Genomic DNA, 19,922 nt, shown 5'->3' on the forward strand with positions numbered 1-19,922 from the left:
TTGTAAGAACAGGCCGGAGGTGGCCGGCGGAGAGGATCTGCCACCAGCTGACTGTGCTGCCTCTGAACGTGAACTCTTGTGGGCAGGGACTCCCTCTGTCTCTGTGCGGCGCCCAGCACCAAATCCTGGATCTCAGCGACAGCAGAGTCTGTGTGTGAACTTCTTGTCCTACGTTCAGTGGTCATGGAGAACAATTGATCTCCATTATGTTATCGTCATCGGATTACCATTGGCTTTGTACAGGACATTAACTCTCCCGCTGCAGGGCTTAAGCCATTAATCTATCTCTGAGGGATCTAGACTCTATTATAGATCAGGATGAGAACTGACGTGGGTTCTTCCCCTGTGGCAGCTGGTACTGGCCACTGTCAGAGACAGGGAGACTGGAGAACCTCAGGTCTGACCCAGTCTGGCAATTCCTACTGTCAGGAAGAAGTTAAAATTTAGCCAGCAGAAAAGACAGAAGCGGCTGAGAAGCAAGGACATAGCTAAATTATTGTGTATTGACAGAAACTAACAGCGAAAACAAAAACCACAAAACAAGCGGGAATATTTCAGTGGCTCAAAAGGCACTGACAACTGTAAACAATTGATAAGCTTATATGGTCAATGCCCACCCAGGTCTTAGAACAGACTAAACCCTCCCTTCACAGCCCACTGGATATCTGCAAGCACTCATCCTTACCCTCCTCCCCACCCCACCTCCTTCCCCTGCAAGGTAGACATAGACACTTAATTCAATTAGAATGACCTCTATATGTATGTACTGTTCTTATTTTTATCTTTGTTCTGGGTTCTCTCTTGACTTGTAACAGTGTCTGTCTCTGTATGTACAAATAAATGCAAATACATTAATAAGAGAATGTATATAAGTGGCCACTATGGCACCATATTTTTGAAGCTGCTTGTCAGTCTTCCCGGTACCGTGAATAACCCCCCTTCAGGACTGTCTGTGCTTGCCTGATTCTTGGGGAAAAGAATCTTTTTGCCTAACAAGCTGCTTCAGCGCCCAGCCCCTCTTCTTCTAAAAAACGAAGCCCTAGAAGAGCTCCCTGTAAAAATCTGCAAAACGAACTTATTATCCACCTTCAAGTCTCTCCTCCAAACTCTTGTGCCACGATACCCGCAGCAAACTTGACAACGGTCAGTCTGCTGGTGTGCTGCGACCACGGCCGAGCATGCTGACCACTATTGTGTCACTGCTTCCTTGTGCTCCCCCGTCGACCTGTATCTATCTGTTGTCTCTTAGATTGTCAGCTCTCTGGGGTAGGGACCCTAGAGCCTGTCTAGCCAAGTTTTTATATTTTCCTTTAAATTGGAATAAATACAAGATACCGAAAAAGAGATCACCAAAATCCATGGGGAAAAAAGGCAAATCCAGGGGTCAGAGTTAAGGGTGTCGTGATGCAATATGCATTTCTCTGTACTTTGTAACAGCAACATCTGTTGCGTGGGGAAGCTAGGATTGGCAGAGTCCTTAACCATTCAATTCCTTGATTTCAAGGGCCCAGCTCTGTCAGTGTGCCCCTCCATTGTAACCCACAGTCTCCTACTACCCCAGCCCTGGGCTTCTCTTGCACACACAGCTCTGCCGGTGCCCCTCAGTCCTGACCAACACAGAAGCAGAGCTGTAACATTTTAGCACCCAGGGCGAGCAAGCATATTTGCGCCCCCTTCCATTTTTCCACCCCAATTTTCCATCCTTGCAGCTTTGTGCCCTGGGTGGCCGCCCTGCTCGCCCCAGATACAGCCCTGCATGGAAGCATTATCTGAACATTATGGTTGCAATATTCAAACCCACTCTAGGCAATTTTGAAAAATCTCACCCAATACACGTAGCCAGCAGTGAGGTAACTAATACACCACACAAAAGATAGATCAGACATTTAGCAAAGTCTTCCCCATCCAAAACCCAAAATGAACTTTGGCACGATAGGTCATGTCCGGGAATCGTACTGATCTTTTCAAATCCACTGCGCAATTGCAGCAAATGCAACGTTCCTTAAGAGGCCCCAGTCCTGCAAACGTTTATGCACATGGCTAATGTTACACACAGAACTAGCCCTACTGACTCCCGTTTGGCTCGGTTTTATTTGCATTATGGCAGCACAGTTATACCAGGCCCATAATACCAGGCCCAAGGCCCAATCATAATATAAATTTTTAAATTAATGGAGATATCCCATCTCCTAGAACTGGAAGGGACCTTGAAAGGTCATTGAGTCCAGCCCCCTGCCTTCACTAGCAGGACTAAGTACTGATTTTGCCCCAGATCCCTAAGTGGCCCCCTCAAGGATTGAGCTCACAACCCTGGGTTTAGCAGGCCAATGCTCAAACCACTGAGCTATCCCTCCCACCCCATTGTGCTGGGTGCTGTCCAAAGAAACATCAGTAGAAGACAGCCACAAAGAGCTCACAGTCCAAGCAGTCATGGCAAACAACTCACCTGTGCTAAGCAAATGCTTCTGTGTTTGCAAGATCTGGGTCTAACACCATCACGTTCATCACTGTGTTTTCTAACCAACATTTTTGGGGGGCCAGATCCCCAGCTGTTGTCAATGGGCCATAGCTCCATTGGACTCAATGGGGCCAGATCCCAGCTGGTGTGAATCAGTGAAGCTTCGTTGACTTCAGAAGAGCTATACCAATTTCCACCACCAGGGGACTGGGCCCGTGACGTCGTTTATTGCAGGTTTAGAGATGTGTTTCTTATCGCTGAGAGGCGCAGCAGGGCGTGGGGACAGACACAAGAATAGCCCCCCCAGTGCCTTGTCTGCTCTCGGTTCTGCCTGCAGCTTGCAACTTCCCTGTGACTTATTTCAGGGCAGGAGGTTCAGTTTTGCCCTGTGATTGCTCCCTTTACATGCTCCTCCACTGAGCGTTATGTTCTGACCCAGGCTCTAATCCTCTTGCCCTCTCACAGTGCCAGGCCCTGCAGCTCGCTAGCAGGTTGGCCGGCCCTTTGCATCTGAGTCGACCCTGTGGTTTGACAGCTTGAGGTGGGGCCAGCGCTTCCTCTGCAGCCTTGAGCCCGCAGTCAGCCAGGGTGAGTCTGTGGAGGGTCATTTGTTTCTTCTCTTCTCATCGTTTTCTGGGCAAGCCTGGAAGATGCAGGATGAAGAAGGTTACATGGTATTAAACCTCCGACGTCAGGAGAAAACCACCACCCGCCCGTCACCAGGGAGGATCCAAGGTACGGACGTTAGAAAGTTTTGCTTCATGAGCATGTCGCAGGGAGAGAATGAGTGAAGAGCACAAGTGCAGAGCGCCATTATTCTGATGTGTGTCAGACAGGCTTTTCTTTGACCCCGTGACCAGACATTCCCTGTTCCTGTTCAGAAATGGATATTTGCACTTTACGGTTGAGATTTTCAATGCTGCCTAAGAGATTTGGACACCCAAATCAAATCAAAATCAATGGGATTTGGACATTCAATTCCCATAGGCTCTGATTTTCAAAGGTCTCTACATTTGAGCACCCAGAATCACTTGTCACTTTTGAAAATCTTATTTTTAGGGCTGGCTGGACAACAGGAATTCCATTTTTTGAAAAATGTAGCGGTCTCGACATTTGTTTTAATTCTGCAGCAGAACAAAACTAAGATCCTTGGATATAGCAGGGACGTGGGCCTGGCTCCCCTACATCCCATGGGATGCAATAACCACCCCGGAACCTGAGCAAACTTTGCTGGAACTGATACACTTCCATGAGAAGTTTTGATGAATCGGCATTTTCCAACAAAAACAGTTTTGTTGACAAATTCCCGACCAGCTGAATGTGAACTCCCAGTGTGGGGCTGCAACCGAACATTACAGGAGAATATTGAGTAGGAGCAGAGAGGGTTTTTTATCTCTGTATGTGGCATTGATGTGACTGCTGCTAAAATATCATGTCCAGTTCTGATATCTACAATTCAAGAAGGATCTTGATAAGCTGCAGAGGGTTCAGAGGGTGGGTGCTCAATGCTTGCTGAAAATCAGGCCCCTTTAAGGTCTCTAAATTTGAGCACCCAGAATCACTTGTCACTTTTGAAAATCTTCACCCATAACTTGAAAAATTGCTGCAGCATTTTCTTCATTTGACTTTAGTAGATTTCATTGAGGCTTAAAAAAAAATCAAGTCAAGACTGGCTGTGCAACTGTGCTGTAAATTACTGCAGGTAGGGATGGATAAGAAAGTTCAGTTTGTATTGCATTATGGATATTATCTAACAATGCCTAATGACATCATGTGAGAACATATTTTAAAAGGCAAAGATAAGGTTGAAGGCGTCTCACCAAACTTTGCATGTTTTACAGATTCTCCTTTGAGTTCCCAGCGCTGTAAACTCATGCTAGGGATTTTGGGGGCTGTTTGCATCATTCTGACATTAGCCGTGATCATTCTGACTATCCTGGGTAAGTGTCTGGATCCCGTCTGTTTTGTCAATACGCAGGTGGTGACGTTTCTTATGCCTTAGGAATTCAGCTTAGCTATTTCCTATTCATCGACCGGGGATTCTCAAATTTTCCCATGGCGCAGTCTGCCTGTGAAGGTCCATCTACACTGCACACCCTTTTTGTCCGTGTTCAGAGCACATACACTACATGCCCCCCCAACTTGGGTATAAGTGGCAGTGTAGATGGTGAGGCCCTGCTTAGGGGAACAGAATTAAGATACACTGAACCCTTTGGGTACGTACTCAGCTATGCACCCTACACAGCTCTCTACTCGCCCGAGCAGTGTCTCCCCCATCTACACTTCTATTTTACAGTGTAGTGTCCCACTGCCAGAGTCTTTCCCCACCACAGGGGAAGGTTCAGATGTGGGGAAAGACTCTGGCAAGGGGAAGTCAGCGGTGAAAGGCTCCGGCAGCTCCCTGCTGTGGAGCCTTTCCCGTTGCAGGGAAAGACTCCAGCAGTGGGGAAAGTCTCTGGCAATTCCCTGTTACCGAGCCTCACCCCACCGCCTCCCCCGGCCAGAACCGTTCCCTGACACATGTAGCTGTGCACCACAGCGTGGAATAGTGGTGGGCAACCTGCAGCCCACGGGCCATACGCGGCTCATCAGGGTAATCCGCTGGTGGGATGTGAGACAGTTTGTAAGCAGTAACAATCCTTCCCACCAACGCTGTTCTGAAGTTTTCCAGGGCTTCTCAAATAAAACGGAGGAAAGATCAGCCTTGAAGAGCAACGGTGTCACTCAGAGAACCGGAAGTGGTGGAGAACACAACGCCAGCCTAGAGGACTTATTTTCTCGTCTGAAGCAGAGTCTGTGTGATCCGGCCGAGATAAACTCAGCAGGTAACCTCAGTTCCGTGTGACGCACTTCACACCTGGATCTAAGGGACTGCTGTCTGGTCCATTCACCGCTGTGCTGCGGGGGGATGTTTTCCCCTCCCATCTACATCCACTGTGCTGGCATAACTCAATAGTTCAATGTAAACTATGCGCGTCTGTCTGGTGGCTGGAGAGACAAGGTGGGCGAGGTGATATCTTTTATTAGACAAACTTCTGTTGGTGAAGGAGACAAGCTTTTGGGCTACACCGAGCTCTTCCTCAGGGCTGGGAAAGTGCTCTTGGGAGTATGTCAACAGTGCAATAAAACACCCGGGGCTGGCCCATGTTAGCTGACTTGAGCTCGCGCGGCTCAGGCTGTGGGGCTATAAAATTACGGTGTGGACATCCGGGCTCAAGTCAGCCGGCCTGGGTCAGCCATGGGTGTTTGATTGCAGTGTAGACCTCCCCAGAGTGTCACAGCTAAATGCCAGGCAGAACAGATTGTTTAGCACAAGTAAACACATATTGTAAGACGCCGTTCAAGGTGAAGTGGTTGGTTCACACCTCTGCAGTCACTGGACAAAAAAGAGTTACAGCTGCTTGTAATAAACCATAAATCCAGTGTCTTTATTAAGACCATGATTTTTGGTATTGAGCCAGGCTTTGAATTTAAGCTCCCAGGCTCGTCTTTTGAAGGTGTCGTGCAGGTTTCCTTTGAGGACGAGGACAGAGAGGGCAGATACAGAGCGCTCGCTCAGTGAGAAGCGTTCGCTGACAGGTGATGTGGTGTTTTTGTCTTTTATCACTTTCCTGTGTGAATGCATTTGAGAGCGTAGTGATTGTGTGGTTTCACCCATTCTTTTGAACGGGGCATGTAGTGCACTGGAGGAGACACCCCACATGTTGTGATAGGCCTGGCCAGGACTCCTGGATCTTGACAAGTGAGCTGTGTGGGTGTTGATCATCCTAGCAGTGGAGATGTGGCTGCAGGTTTTGTGCCTGTTGTTATGGCAAGGTCTCTAGGGATTGGTCCATAAAAGAGTCAACTCCTGCTACCAGGGGAGGGCTGTGATGGAGCTGCAAAGCTGGGGACTACAACTCCCATCAGCCCCTTTGCCTCTGTATGTCCCCTTCCTCTTAGCCAAGCAGGGACTATATGTCATCCCTCATATTGCACTGCTCCTACCCCTGCCCAGGTAAGGGGAAAGGGTCTGACCCAGGAAGTGGCCAGGTTCTGTGTGAAAAGGGGGAGCCACTTGGTAGCAGGAGAGAAGCCCCATGAACCGCAGGCTGAGCCACATGTGGAACAAGTTGTGATGGTCGGATGGGGGGAGGTTTGTGTGGGGCTTACGGGGGAGCCGCGGGCTGGGCAGGGAACTGGTGCAAAGGGGTCTCAGTGAGAGACACTACCTGAGTCTGGCTTGGGAACCCGCAAATGGTTGTTTGCTGGAGTAGAGACTGGAGCGGAGCGGACAGCCCAGGCACTGGGGATGAAGACCCTGCCTCTGAACCAGACGGCCCCAGGGACCCAACCAGGGTCTGCTATTGCTCCCTTTGAACTGTAACCACAGGTGCTGATGTAACCCAGACACCTCCTGGGTGTGATGTTCTGTCCCAGCGAGTGGCACCGAGACCGCTTAGAGAGCGAGAAAGAGATCAAATGAGTCTGCTTGACAGCCTTAGCTGAGAGCCCCCCTGGCTTTTAGATCATGTGGTTGAGGCTCATGCACTAAGCTTCAGAGGTCCCTGGTTCGATCCTGCCCGCCGAAAACCAGGGTGTGTCAGCGTTACACTGACTCTCATTTTTCCGGGTGGATGTGCCACTCCAGGCTCTGCCCTGAGGCCCCGCCCCCACTCCACCTCTTGCTGCCCCTCCTCTACAACTTCCCCTGACACCCTGCCCCCATTCTACCTCTTCCCACTCCTGCTCCACAACTTTCCCTGACACCCTGCCCCCACTCCACCTCTTCCCACTCCACTCCTCCCCTTCCCCTGAGGCCCTGTCCACACTCCCCCTCTTCCCACCCCCGCTATGCTCCCTCCCCCGAGCTCCTCACACAGCTGTGTCTGCTTTTGCCCTGGAGCACTCCGGGGCTCAGCGCCTATGACTGTCACTGTTTAAACCTCTGCACCGAGGCGATCTGCAACCTCTCCCCTTCCTGCCAGCCCTAGTCAGAAACCCTTTCCCTGAGCCATGTGCCTGAGTGGTTATTGGCACCCACCCGGGCTACCCCCTACATGGCCAGACAGCTGAAGCGCCTACAGTGCTTGCCTCCGAGATGCGATACATGGGGCGCGCTACCGGCACCCTAAGAGTGTGGGGGCCAGAGTCACCCCAGTACTTCCAGACCTACTTTAGCTCAAGTAGCGTGTGCTCCTGGTGCTGAAGGGCTGGGGTTCAGTTCCTCTCGAAGACCCATGTCAGGGTGTTACACTGGCCTATTCAAGGGGAGGCGGCTTCCCCGCACTTCCTCCATCCCATCCAGCAGCAACCCGGCTCTGAGGATTTTGGCAGGTCCCCTGCAGCAGCTGCGCTGGGCCCTTCGTTTGGAGACATCCCCATTTCAGCTCAGGGAATTGGGAGGAGGGCGGGTTAGCCAGGAGGGGAGAACAGGTCAGCCCACAGGAACGGCTGCAGGGACCAGCTCTGGGAGGTTTGTCTGACTCCGCGGTTAACTGCAGCAAAAGAATTCCCCAGTGTTCAGTAACTTCAGAAGCATTAATGATCTCCACCTCTTCCCACTGCCCCCTGCAGGTGGCTCCGGGTGCAAACTCTGCCCCAGGGACTGGCTGCTGCACGGGGACAAGTGCTACTGGCTTTCGAACGAGGCTGACAGCTGGAGCAAGAGCCATGACGACTGTTCAAGGAATCGATCTCAAATGCTGGTGATCCAGGATCAGGAACAGATGGTAACGTATATTTTATGTCGGGATACAGAGAGAGCCATTCATCACGTCTCTGTTCTCTTTGTTATGTGTCTCTATACAGCGGGTCTCAAACTTCATTGCACCGCGACCCCCTTCTGACAACGAAAATTACTACATGCCCCCGGGCGGGGGAGTGGGGATGGAGTTGGAACCCAAGTCCCTCCGCCCTGGGCAGATACGAGGGCCAGAGCCCGTGCACCGCTGCCCCAGGCTGAAGCCCTCGGGCCACAGCAAGTCATTAAAATGTGGTCGCAACCCACTTTGGGGTCCCGCCTGACCCCCAGTTCAAGAACCACTGCATGACCTAGCACAATGGGGCCCAGGTAATTGATTGGGGCTCAAAAATAAAAGTCAAAAAGAGATTGGAAGCTAATGTGGATAATGAATATCCAGAGATCTCAGTTAATGCTGGAAGAGCTTTGTACAGGACAGTAAACCTCCCGCTGCAGGGCTGAAGCCATTGATCTGTTAGAGACCTAGAATCGATCTACTAGAGATCAGGATGGGAACCAGGGTGGGGTGAGATCGTCCTGTGTCTGCTGCTGCGGGGTTCTTACGCCTTCCTCTGAAGCAGCCAGTGCCGGCCATTGTGGGAGACAGGGCACTGGGCTAGATGGACCCTGGGTCTGATCCCGTCTGGCCATTCCTGTGTTCCCAAATTCTACCAAGGCACAAATAACAATAATTATCTAAGGACCTGCCGGGCACCTCCATGAAAAGGTAACTGGTAAGAATGTGGTTCCAACCCCAGCAGTGAGTGACAGACATTTTGTTTACAGGTCAGCAGCTCAGAGAGATATATTATGAATCTAGATCTATTATGAATGTCATCATCATTATCTATTTCCATTCAGGGAGCACAACTAGTGGGCCCACGGAGGATGGGGGCCTCATTCTGTGGGAACTGGCTGTGCCCGTCGGGAGACAGGGTCCTTGAGCCAAAGTATTTACAATCCAAATAGACCAGATGGTCAAATATGGGCTCATTATCCCCATTTCACAAAGGGGAAACTGAGGCCCAGAGAAGTCGAGCGACTTTGTCCAGCACAGCGTGTTGTGCCGGTTTATTGCCGTTAGGTTTTTCTGCACTGCAGCATCTCGGGGTCTGTCTAATTCCATGTGCTGCTAACGCTGGGGCAGACATAAAAGACTTCTAGAGCAATACATTCACCCAGCCACTTCTATTGCAGGATTCCCTGCAGCCTGTCCTACCAGCTGACCATGCTGTTTGGATTGGATTAACATTTAACTCTACACAAAGGAAGTGGACCTGGCTGGACGGTGCCTCTTTCCATGGAAAACTGTGAGTGTCTCCTGAGTTTTACTATTTCATGCTTAGAAAATGCCCTGCCATGTAATTTGCTGGTTCAGACCATGCGGCGTGTCCCACACCAGCTCCTCTGGGACTCATAGCAGTTGAGAGACACAATGTAGGTCACTGGAACGGATTTCACGTGTAGGGTGACCAGATGTCCCGATTTTATAGGGACAGTCCCAATATTTGGGTCTTTTTCTTATATAGGCTCCTATTACCCCCCCACCTCCTGTCCCGATTTTTCACACTTGCTGTCTGGTCACCCTATTCACGTGTCACTCAGCTGTCAGGATAATCTAAGCCACTCCTCAAACCACAGCTTACTTAAGCCTTGCCCTAGTGATGCTTTGTGGAATCCGTCTGTCCAATTTAGGACTTTGAGCAAGATTATGCACGTTCCCGGCATCTTTACCAAGCTGCAAACTGCAGGTTTTTTTTAAGGGCGGGGGAGAGCTAGTTGTTGTCTTTTTGTGTGTTTGCCTCCAGGTTGAACTGGAAATCCAAGGCATGGCGGGAGGGTGTGGCAGAGGACTAGCAAAAGAGGGTCAATCACTTAAGTGCCTGACCACTGAAATATACTTGCTCTAGACAAAAGGCTGGTCCCTGCCCCGAGGAACTAGTTTAGCAGGGGAGAAGTTGCCAAGCAATGAGGTCACCTGTTGGGGAGGGGTTGGAATCACATTCTTACATATTAAGCTTATAAAGGTCTGGAAGGTTATGAAAGGACAGGAGCTGACCTCTCATTCTCATCAGCCATTCTGTGTGCTTGGTCTTGCTTGACGCAGCACAGGGGGTGTGGGTGTGTGTGTGTGCGCTCTCAAAGTCTCTTCCAGCTGTACAGGTCTATGATTTCTACAGCTGAAGCTGAGCGCAGCTGCACGTAGGAGTCTGATGGGGCAGAGGGACCCCCGCCTTCCAAAGCACAGACCCCGCAAGGATTCCCAAGGGAAGGGGGAGCTAGTGAAGGGCATGGCGTGCTGGTTGTTTTCTAAATGATCTGTTCTCGCTTATGCTTTGTCTGAAGCAGAGGGCACTAGTGCCATTCGAATTCTGTGCAAAGCCTGTCTGTGCATTTCACACTTCACAACTGCCTAGGGTTGCCAACTCTCCCAGACATTGACACAAATGGGGACGCCGTTGCCGCAAGATGGCATCCAGTCCGGGAGAGTTGGCAACCCTACAACTGCCCCGTGTCCCCTGAGAATGTTAAACAGTCACCCGGGACTGGAGGCTCAGACCGTTGGTGCAATACTGGCAGAGGGTGTGTTTAAACTCCTCGCGCTAGCTGCAGGTTGCTAGGGCGGGGGGGCTGAGGGGCTCCGTTTCTAAGAACTGGTGGCAGACTGAGGATGGGTTTGCTCCAGTCCCGGAGCACCCACAGAGTCGGCACCTATGGCCTGCTGAGACCCAGGGAAGCTGAAAGCACCGTCTCACAGCAATCTGGTAAGCCGCCAGCAGGGGGAGCCCAAATTCAGAAAAAAGAACAGGAGTACTTGTGGCACCTTAGAGACTAACAAATTTATTAGAGCATAAGCTTTCGTGGACTACAGCCCACTTCTTCAGATGCATATGCATCCGAAGAAGTGGGCTGTAGTCCACGAAAGCTTATGCTCTAATAAATGTGTTAGTCTCTAAGGTGCCACAAGTACTCCTGTTCTTTTTGTGGATACAGACTAACACGGCTGCTACTCTGAAACCTGTCAAATTCAGAAAGACACTATTTGCACGTCCATATTTACCTGCAATGGTACCTGTGCATGCAGTTCTGCTGCTCTCTAACGAGTGTTCCTCAATCTCCATGTGCAAACACCCCTTTACACAGGTAAATAAAGGCTCTGGGGTGCCCAGTGGGTGTGAACACAATTTGTAGAACTCGCCTGTTGCTCTCCAGACTAAAGGTTTGACAGATGCACAAAGGAAGGGAAGGACAGAGAAGAAACAACCAACCAACCTTCCTCTTCTGCCCCTTGTGGTCCCCTGCACAGAAGCCAGGCATAACGGCTCTCCTATTCCTGAGTACCTCTGCTCCCACCAGCACCCCTCAGGGCTGAAGCCACAACTAAAGAGGCAGAGCTGGCCAGCCGAAGAGGAGAAAGCTTGCTGCATCTTCCAAAAGGTGGTGCCGGGGTAACGCTCCCCATAGGTATTGGGAGCTCTTGCTTGCAATCTGTACCCAGTCAGGGTACAAAAGCCTCGCTGTCACCCATACTTATGGTGTGACTCTAGTGGCTGCATGACAGATATTAGGAGACTGCCACTGACTTTAAACTAATCTAGCTGTGTCCTTTAGCTCCCGCGAGTGACTTGTGCTTTTTCAGACCCATAGGGCATGAGTTCAATACCTGCACCCCACCCAGGACTGTTGCATTGCAGAAGCAATTCAAATACATGCCTAGTGGATGCTAATAGATCAATATATTTAAACAGTCAGGAAAACAGCCTCAGCACAAGGTTAGACCCACATACATTCTAGCCCGGCTTACGTCCTGCCAGCTACCTTTTACTTCCTCCCAAGTCACCTGTCCCATCCATGTCAGCGGCTATTTGCTAAACAACCACTATTGGGCTGTCAAAGCTTAGGAACAAGAACGCGAAGTTTCTGTGAAACAAAATTTTCTGTGAAACTGTGAAATTCACTGAATTTTCTTTTAAACAATTTTTTTCATCCTTTCAACTCTTATTTTATATTATACTAGTAGCAGCTGTGGCAATTGGGCCAAGTAATTCAGCATCTGTGCCCTTTCCCTCGTGCAGCCAATGGCACAGTTGCATTCAAATTAGCTGTAGAATAATCATGGTGATTGGCCATCGTCATCTCTGATATCACAATGGCCTAGGACTCTTGGCAGGACATAGACACATGCCTTGCTGTCCCAGAGTGTAATTTGTAAAGTCATAATTTCTGAGAACAGAAAATTTGGACTGTAGCCACGAACAAACCCCAGCGAGGGTTGAACTGGACGACATTCAGCAATGCCCCTCTGCCATGTACATTGGCCAAACCGGACAGTCTCTACGCAAAAGAAGAAATGGACACAAATCTGAAATCAGGAATCATAACATTTAAAAACCAGTAGAACACTTCAACCTCTCTAACCACTCAGTGACAGACTTGAAGGTGGCAATTTTGCAACAAAAAAAACAACAACGTCAAAAACAGACTCCAAAGAGAGACTGCTGAACTTGAATTAATATGCAAATTAGATACAATTAACTTAGGTTTGAACAGAGACTGGGACTGGTTGGATCATTACACTAATTTAATCTAGGTTTCAGAGTAGCAGCCGTGTTAGTCTGTATCCGCAAAAAGAAGAACAGGAGTACTTGTGGCACCTTAGAGACTAACAAATTTATGTTAGTCTCTAAGGTGCCACAAGTACTCCCATTCTGACCAAAAAGAGCTCTTAGCCTTGCATGTAGCTGTCTCCATCACTGCACAGATACTCCACAGATATCCAGGCTTTAGCGTGAAAACAGACCATCCTGGAGCCTTATGATATAGATTGTGAGTGCTAATGCTAGTGCAAAATTAAAGTCAAAACAAAAGAGGCAAAATGAAAGGAAAAATACAAAGCAAAACATTTCAACCTTAGCAAAATATCAAGAATCTCAACGAAATCGATACATTCCCACGGGACATTTCAATTCAGTCCTAGCAGTTTTTTCCAATGGGAAAATGGTCCCTTGGAAAAATTTTGATCTGCTCCTCATAATAAGCCGTATCGCTGAGTTTGCAGATACACTAATAAAGCACGTCTAAGCAGGCAACAGTCTCATTTGTGAATTAACACAGGAATTTCAGTAACAACGTTCCTTTGGGCTTCTTTGCATGGTAACTAGAACTCAAAGGACTCAAAAACAGAGCAGTATTTTACCGATTTAAGCTAAATTCAAGGAGGGCCCTCTTAGTCCTCAATAAAAGGGTCCCCAGGCAGACTTGCAGCAAGGTGTGAATGACAACGAATATCCTTATTTCCGTTTCAGTTCCTGTGTAGACAGGCCCTGGGTTGTTAACTGAAGTGGTCAGGGCTCGAGCAGCAGGGCTGTAACTTCACTTTCAGGACCAGATTGTCTCTCTCAGGCTCAGAGCTACACTGGGTGAGCTGCAGAGCTGACTGCCCCGGGAGGGTGGGGTGGGGGGCACCAAGACGGGCGTAATGGCGTCGTGTTGCTTAAGGTTTGGTAACATGGACACGGGTTCTCCAGGACCCAACTAACCAACCCATTTCCCACAATGGGGCTGGGGGGGGAAATACAGAGATGAAAGAAGGAACCACAACCTGACACCCCACGAGGAAGAGCTGCTACCAGCTCTTTAAGCAACAGAAACAAACTGACAGGGACTTTCTGCTTCATTCCACAGGCCACTCCCAGAATCAAGTCAGGGTGAAGAGAGCAACTGTGGAACGTTAATAAAGAATAAGATTGATTTTGACGTCTGCAGCAGTGTATTAAAATGGCTCTGCCAGAAAGCAGCTTTCCAGCTATAGACAGCGGCACGACTGATCGGGACAGGAAAAGGCCTTCAGTGTCTGAAACATCTACAGTATTTTCAGCTTTACTTATAAATGTCATGTCAGAAGCTGGGGCCAGAGCCCTGCTGGTGTGACTCAGCCATAGCTCCCCCGGAGCCAAGGGGGCCAGACCCCCAGCTGGTGGACATCTGCGCCTTTGACGTCAAACATCATTGGTTTTATTGTCCACTAAAGAAAAGGACACACCCCTCCCCCCAGGCCTGGCAGAGCCGGGGAGCTAGAGCCCCCGCAATGGAAATATTGCAACCTTGCACAGCGGGCGCACAGCTTGGGGGTGGGGGGCAAGAGTGGGACCAAGGAGGCTGGAACGGGCCTGGGAGCAGGTAGGGACCAACCCTCCCAGCCTGGAGCCCCTCCCCCCGCAGGCTAAACCCCTCCCCCCAAATGCTAAGTCTCAGAACCTCCCTTCACGATTCCTTCCTGTCTCCCTGCCCCCATTCCCAGGGAACCTCCACTTCCACCCCGACTTCGCTCCCCTTTAACCAGTTTCCTTTAATATGCTGCCCCAACTAGCCATGTGACCAGTTAACCCTTTACAGGCTGCAGCGCCTTTTCCTTCTTGCAGACCCGTCTGTGTGTCCTGGCTGGATGCGAAGCACGGCCACTTCTATGGGGAAATAAATGTTTGTGAAAACATTGTGTTGCTTTCCAGCTTTGTATTTATTTACTGTTAATATCGTGAAGTGGGATAGAGGCCCTGAGACCAGGGCCCCATTGTGCCAGGTGCTACACAGACACACAGCGAGAGACAGTCCCTGCCCCAGCTGAGATCAGGGCCCCGTTGTGCCGGGCACTGCACAGACACACAGCGAGAGACAGTCCCTGCCCCAGCTGAGATCGGGTTCCCGTTGTGCCGGGCACTGCACAGACACACAGCGAGAGACAGTCCCTGCCCCAGCTGAGATCAGGGCCTAGGATTGCCAACTCTGACTGAAGATATTCCGGGAGATTTTTCCCCCCAACATGACAGGATATTTTAAGAAAATGACATCACATTAAAATCTCCGGCATTGCTTTCAATAGTCACCAGGAGATAAATGCTGATTCCGGGAGACTCCAGGCCAATTCTGGACGGTTAGCAACCCTATCAGGTAGGGTTACCATACGTCCGGATTTTCCCGGACATGTCCGGCTTTTGGGGGCTCAAATCCCCGTCCGGGGGGAAATCCCCAAAAGCCGGGCATGTCCCGGCTGCTTTCTGGCAGAGCCATTTTAATTCACTGCTGCAGACTTCAAATTCAATCTTTGTCTTTTTTAACCCTCCACAGTCGCTCTCTCCAGGCTGACGTAATTCTGGGAGTTCCCTGTGGAATGAAGAGGCCGGGGCCTCTTTGTCTGGGGCCGGGGCCCGTGCGGGGCCGCGGGCATGGTGCCGGGCCGGGAGCCGGGCCGGGCGCCGGGCCGGGCGCGCGGGGCCGGGCCAGGGTCGCAGTGCCGGACCGGGCTGGGCGCGGGGCCGGGTCCGCGGGGCCGGGGGCGCGGGGCCGGGCCGGGCCCGCGGGGCCGGGAGCCGGGCCGGGCCGGGCCCGTGGGGCTAGGAGCCGGGAGCCGGGCCCGCGGGGCTGGGAGCCGGGCCCGCGGGGCTGGGAGCCGGGCCCGCGGGGCTGGGAGCCGGGAGCCGGGGAGCCGAGAGCCGGGCCGGGGGGTGCGCCGGGCCGCCGGGGGTGGTCGGCCGGGGCCGGCACCCCAGGGCCCGAGCCGACCCGGGCTGGAGCCGCCGGGGGCCAGCCTGGGCCGCGCCTCCTCCCCCCCAACACACCCCCTTACCTGCTTCAGGCTTCCCGCGAATTAAATGTTCGCGGGAAGCAGGGGAGGGGGCGGAGACTTTGGGAGGGGGCGGAGTTGGGGTGGGGGCGGGGCTGGGGGCGGGGCCGGGGCCCCGGGGAGTGTCCTCCATTTGGAGGCACAAAATATGGTAACCCTACTATCAGGGTCACGGTGTACCAGGCGCTGCACAGACACCCAGTAAGAGACAGTCCCTGCCCCATAGAGTTTACAGTTCAAGATTCAGACCATGCAAATAGCTACACACATGCTTATCACTAAGTGTGTGCTTAACTGTTTGCAAGATCTCAACCTCAATAATAAAATGACTAGATAATTTAAATGAGAAATAAAATGCCAGATTCAATAAGCCAAAAGTGAAAGTGGGGTGCAATGGGATCCCTGCTGATACCCCAAAAATCATCTTAACAGTTTTGCAAAGGAAGTTCAACCCTCGCCACCGCAGAATGTCTGAGAACGAACAATGAAGGGACACAGCCAATAAGCCACTGTCATATAATCATTTGCTGCTCACGATCACAGCCTCTGGATTGCAGAACAATCTCAACTTTAACATTCTCCCCTAACGTCAGTGCTGCCCACTCTCCTGATTCATCATGAATCTCAAGATAGTCGGTGTTCTTCTGAAAAGCCCCAGCTCCTGGAATCATGTGAGCAGCTCAGGTACTTTTTTTTTTTTTTTTTTTAAATATAAACAGTAAGTTTTTACCTTTCACAGTTATGGAGAAAAACTTAAAAATCTGACCCCTAAAGGCTCAGAAATCAGAAAAAGAACCCATGATTTTTTTTTGTTTGTTTTTCAAAAAACAAAAAACAAAAAAAGGCAAGATTTTTTTTACAATAACCTTGTGATTTTGCGGGGCCTGACTGGTTACTTTTAAAAGCATGGGGTCGGCATTAACAAAATTTGCAAACAGACACAAAGGTCACAGTTACAAGTGACTAGAAGATGATGCAGTCCCAATCTTCATTTAGGGGACAATAAATCTCCCTGTCATTTGCCCTGTGAGTGGCTGTGTACATTTCAGGGGGTAGTGGTAGCCGAAGGTGGGTAAGTGAGATGGGGAAACAGCACAGGAGGAGGATTATATGGCAGTGGAAATTAGCTGGATCTGTTGGCAGGTTTCGGAGCTTCAGGGATCTCAACAGGTGTAGAAATTCCCTTTGTAAGAACAGGCCGGAGGTGGCCGGCGGAGAGGATCTGCCACCAGCTGACTGTGCTGCCTCTGAACGTGAACTCTTGTGGGCAGCGACTCCCTCTGTCTCTGTGCGGCGCCCAGCACCAAATCCTGGATCTCAGCGAGGGCAGAGTCTGTGTGTGAACTTCTTGTCCTACGTTCAGTGGTCATGGAGAACAATTGATCTCCATTATGTTATCGTCATCGGATTACCATTGGCTTTGTACAGGACATTAACTCTCCCGCTGCAGGGCTTAAGCCATTAATCTATCTCTGAGGGATCTAGACTCTATTATAGATCAGGATGAGAACTGACGTGGGTTCTTCCCCTGTGGCAGCTGGTACTGGCCACTGTCAGAGACAGGGAGACTGGAGAACCTCAGGTCTGACCCAGTCTGGCAATTCCTACTGTCAGGAAGAAGTTAAAATTTAGCCAGCAGAAGAGACAGAAGCGGCTGAGAAGCAAGGACAGAGCTAAATTATTGGGTATTGACAGACACTAACAGCTAAAACAAAAACCACAAAACAAGCGGGAATATTTCAGTGGCTCAAAAGGCACTGACAACTGTAAACAATTGATAAGCTTATATGGTCAATGCCCGTCCAGTAACTCAGGTCTTAGAACAGACTAAACCCTCCCTTCACAGCCCACTGGATATCTGCAAGCACTCATCCCTACCCCCCCCCCCGCCCCACCTTGCCTCCTTCCCCCGCAAGGTAGCCATAGACTTTTAATGCAATTAGAATGACCTCTATATGTATGTACTGTTCTTATTTTTATATCTTTGTTCAGGGTTCTCTCTTGACTTGTAACAATGTCTGTCTCTGTATGTACAAATAAATTTGTAAGAGAATTATATAACTGGCCACTATGGCATCATGTTTTTGAAGCTGCTTGTCAGTCTTCCGGGTACCGTGAATAACCCCCCTTCAGGACTGTCTGTGCTTGCCTGATTCTTGGGGAAAAGAATCTTTTTGCCTAACAAGCTGCTTCAGCACCCAGCCCCTCTTCGTTTAAAAAACGAAGCCCTAGAAGAGCTCCCTGTAAAAATCTGCAAAACGAACTTATTATCCACCTTCAAGTCTCTCCTCCAAACTCTCTTGTGCCGCGATACCCGCAGCAAACTTAACAATGGTCGGTCTGCTGTTGTGCTGCGACCACGGCCGAGCATGCTGACCACTATTGTGTCACTGCTTCCTTGTGCTCCCCCGGCGATCTGTATCTAGCTGAGGTCTCTTAGATTGTCAGCTCTCTGGAGCAGGGACCCTAGAGCCTGTCTAGCCAAGTTTTTATATTTTCCTTTAAATTGGAATAAATACAAGATACCGAAAAAGAGATCACCAAAATCCATGGGGGAAAAATGCAAATCCAGGGGTCAGAGTTAAGGGTGTCGTGATGCAATATGCATTTCTCTGTACTTTGTAACAGCAACATCTGTTGCGTGGGGAAGCTAGGATTGGCAGAGTCCTTAACCATTCAATTCCTTGATTTCAAGGGCCCAGCTCTGTCAGTGTGCCCCTCCATTGTAACCCACAGTCTCCTGCTACCCCAGCCCTGGGCTTCTCTTGCACACACAGCTCTGCCGGTGCCCCTCAGTCCTGACCAACACAGAAGCAGAGCTGTAACATTTTAGCACCCAGGGCGAGCAAGCATATTTGCGCCCCCTTCCATTTTTCCACCCCAATTTTCCATCCTTGCAGCTTTGTGCCCTGGGTGGCCGCCCTGCTCGCCCCAAATACAGCCCTGCATGGAAGCATTATCTGAACATTATGGTTGCAATATTCAAACCCACTCTAGGCAACTTTGAAAAATCTCACCCAATACACGTAGCCAGCGGTGAGGTAACTAATACACCACACAAAAGAAAGGTTTCAGAGTAGCAGCCGTGTTAGTCTGTATCCGCAAAAAGAAGAACAGGAGTACTTGTGGCACCTTAGAGACTAACAAATTTATTAGAGCATAAGCTTTCGTGGACTACAGCCCACTTCTTCGGATGCATATAGAATGGAACATATATTGAGGAGATATATATACACACATACAGAGAGCATAAACAGGTGGGAGTTGTCTTACCAACTCTGAGAGGCCAATTAATTAAGAGAAAAAAAAAACTTTTGAAGTGATAATCAAGATAGCCCAGTACAGACAGTTTGATAAGAAGTGTGAGAGTACTTACAAGGGGAGATAGATTCAATGTTTGTAATGGCTCAGCCATTCCCAGTCCTTATTCAAACCGGAGTTGATTGTGTCTAGTTTGCATATCAATTCTAGCTCAGCAGTCTCTCGTTGGAGTCTGTTTTTGAAGTTTTTCTGTTGTAATATAGCCACCCGCAGGTCTGTCACTGAATGACCAGACAGGTTAAAGTGTTCTCCCACTGGTTTTTGAGTATTTTGATTCCTGATGTCAGATTTGTGTCCATTAATTCTTTTGCGTAGAGACTGTCCGGTTTGGCCAATGTACATGGCAGAGGGGCATTGCTGGCACATGATGGCATATATCACATTGGTAGATGTGCAGGTGAACGAGCCCCTGATGGTATGGCTGATGTGATTAGGTCCTATGATGATGTCACTTGAATAGATATGTGGACAGAGTTGGCATCGGGGTTTGTTACAAGGATAGGTTCCTGGGTTAGTGAATAAGGACTGGGAATGGCTGAGCCATTACAAACATTGATTCTATCTCCCCTTGTAAGTATTCTCACACTTCTTATCAAACTGTCTGTACTGGGCTAGCTTGATTATCACTTCAAAAGTTTTTTTTTCTTCTCTTAATTAATTGGCCTCTCAGAGTTGGTAAGACAACTCCCACCTGTTCATGCTCTCTGTATGTGTGTATATATATCTCCTCAATATATGTTCCATTCTATATGCATCTGAAGAAGTGGGCTGTAGTCCACGAAAGCTTATGCTCTAATAAA

At 49.8% G+C, this 19,922-nt stretch overlaps 1 protein-coding gene across 1 annotated transcript; it reads left to right on the top strand.

The window, feature by feature from the left end:
* The first annotated feature begins 4,803 nt into the window (after window positions 1-4,803).
* LOC135974843 (killer cell lectin-like receptor subfamily F member 1) lies at window positions 4,804-14,676 on the top strand. Its single transcript, XM_065563875.1, has 5 exons — window positions 4,804-4,821; window positions 4,998-5,283; window positions 8,015-8,169; window positions 9,378-9,490; window positions 13,866-14,676. The coding sequence occupies exons 1-5, from the start codon at window positions 4,804-4,806 to the stop codon at window positions 13,990-13,992; spliced, it is 699 nt and encodes a 232-aa protein (XP_065419947.1). The 3' UTR covers window positions 13,993-14,676.
* The last annotated feature ends 5,246 nt before the right edge of the window (window positions 14,677-19,922 follow it).

Source organism: Chrysemys picta, chromosome 12 (genome assembly GCF_011386835.1).
Source record: "Chrysemys picta bellii isolate R12L10 chromosome 12, ASM1138683v2, whole genome shotgun sequence".
NCBI classification, from domain to species: domain Eukaryota; kingdom Metazoa; phylum Chordata; order Testudines; family Emydidae; genus Chrysemys; species Chrysemys picta.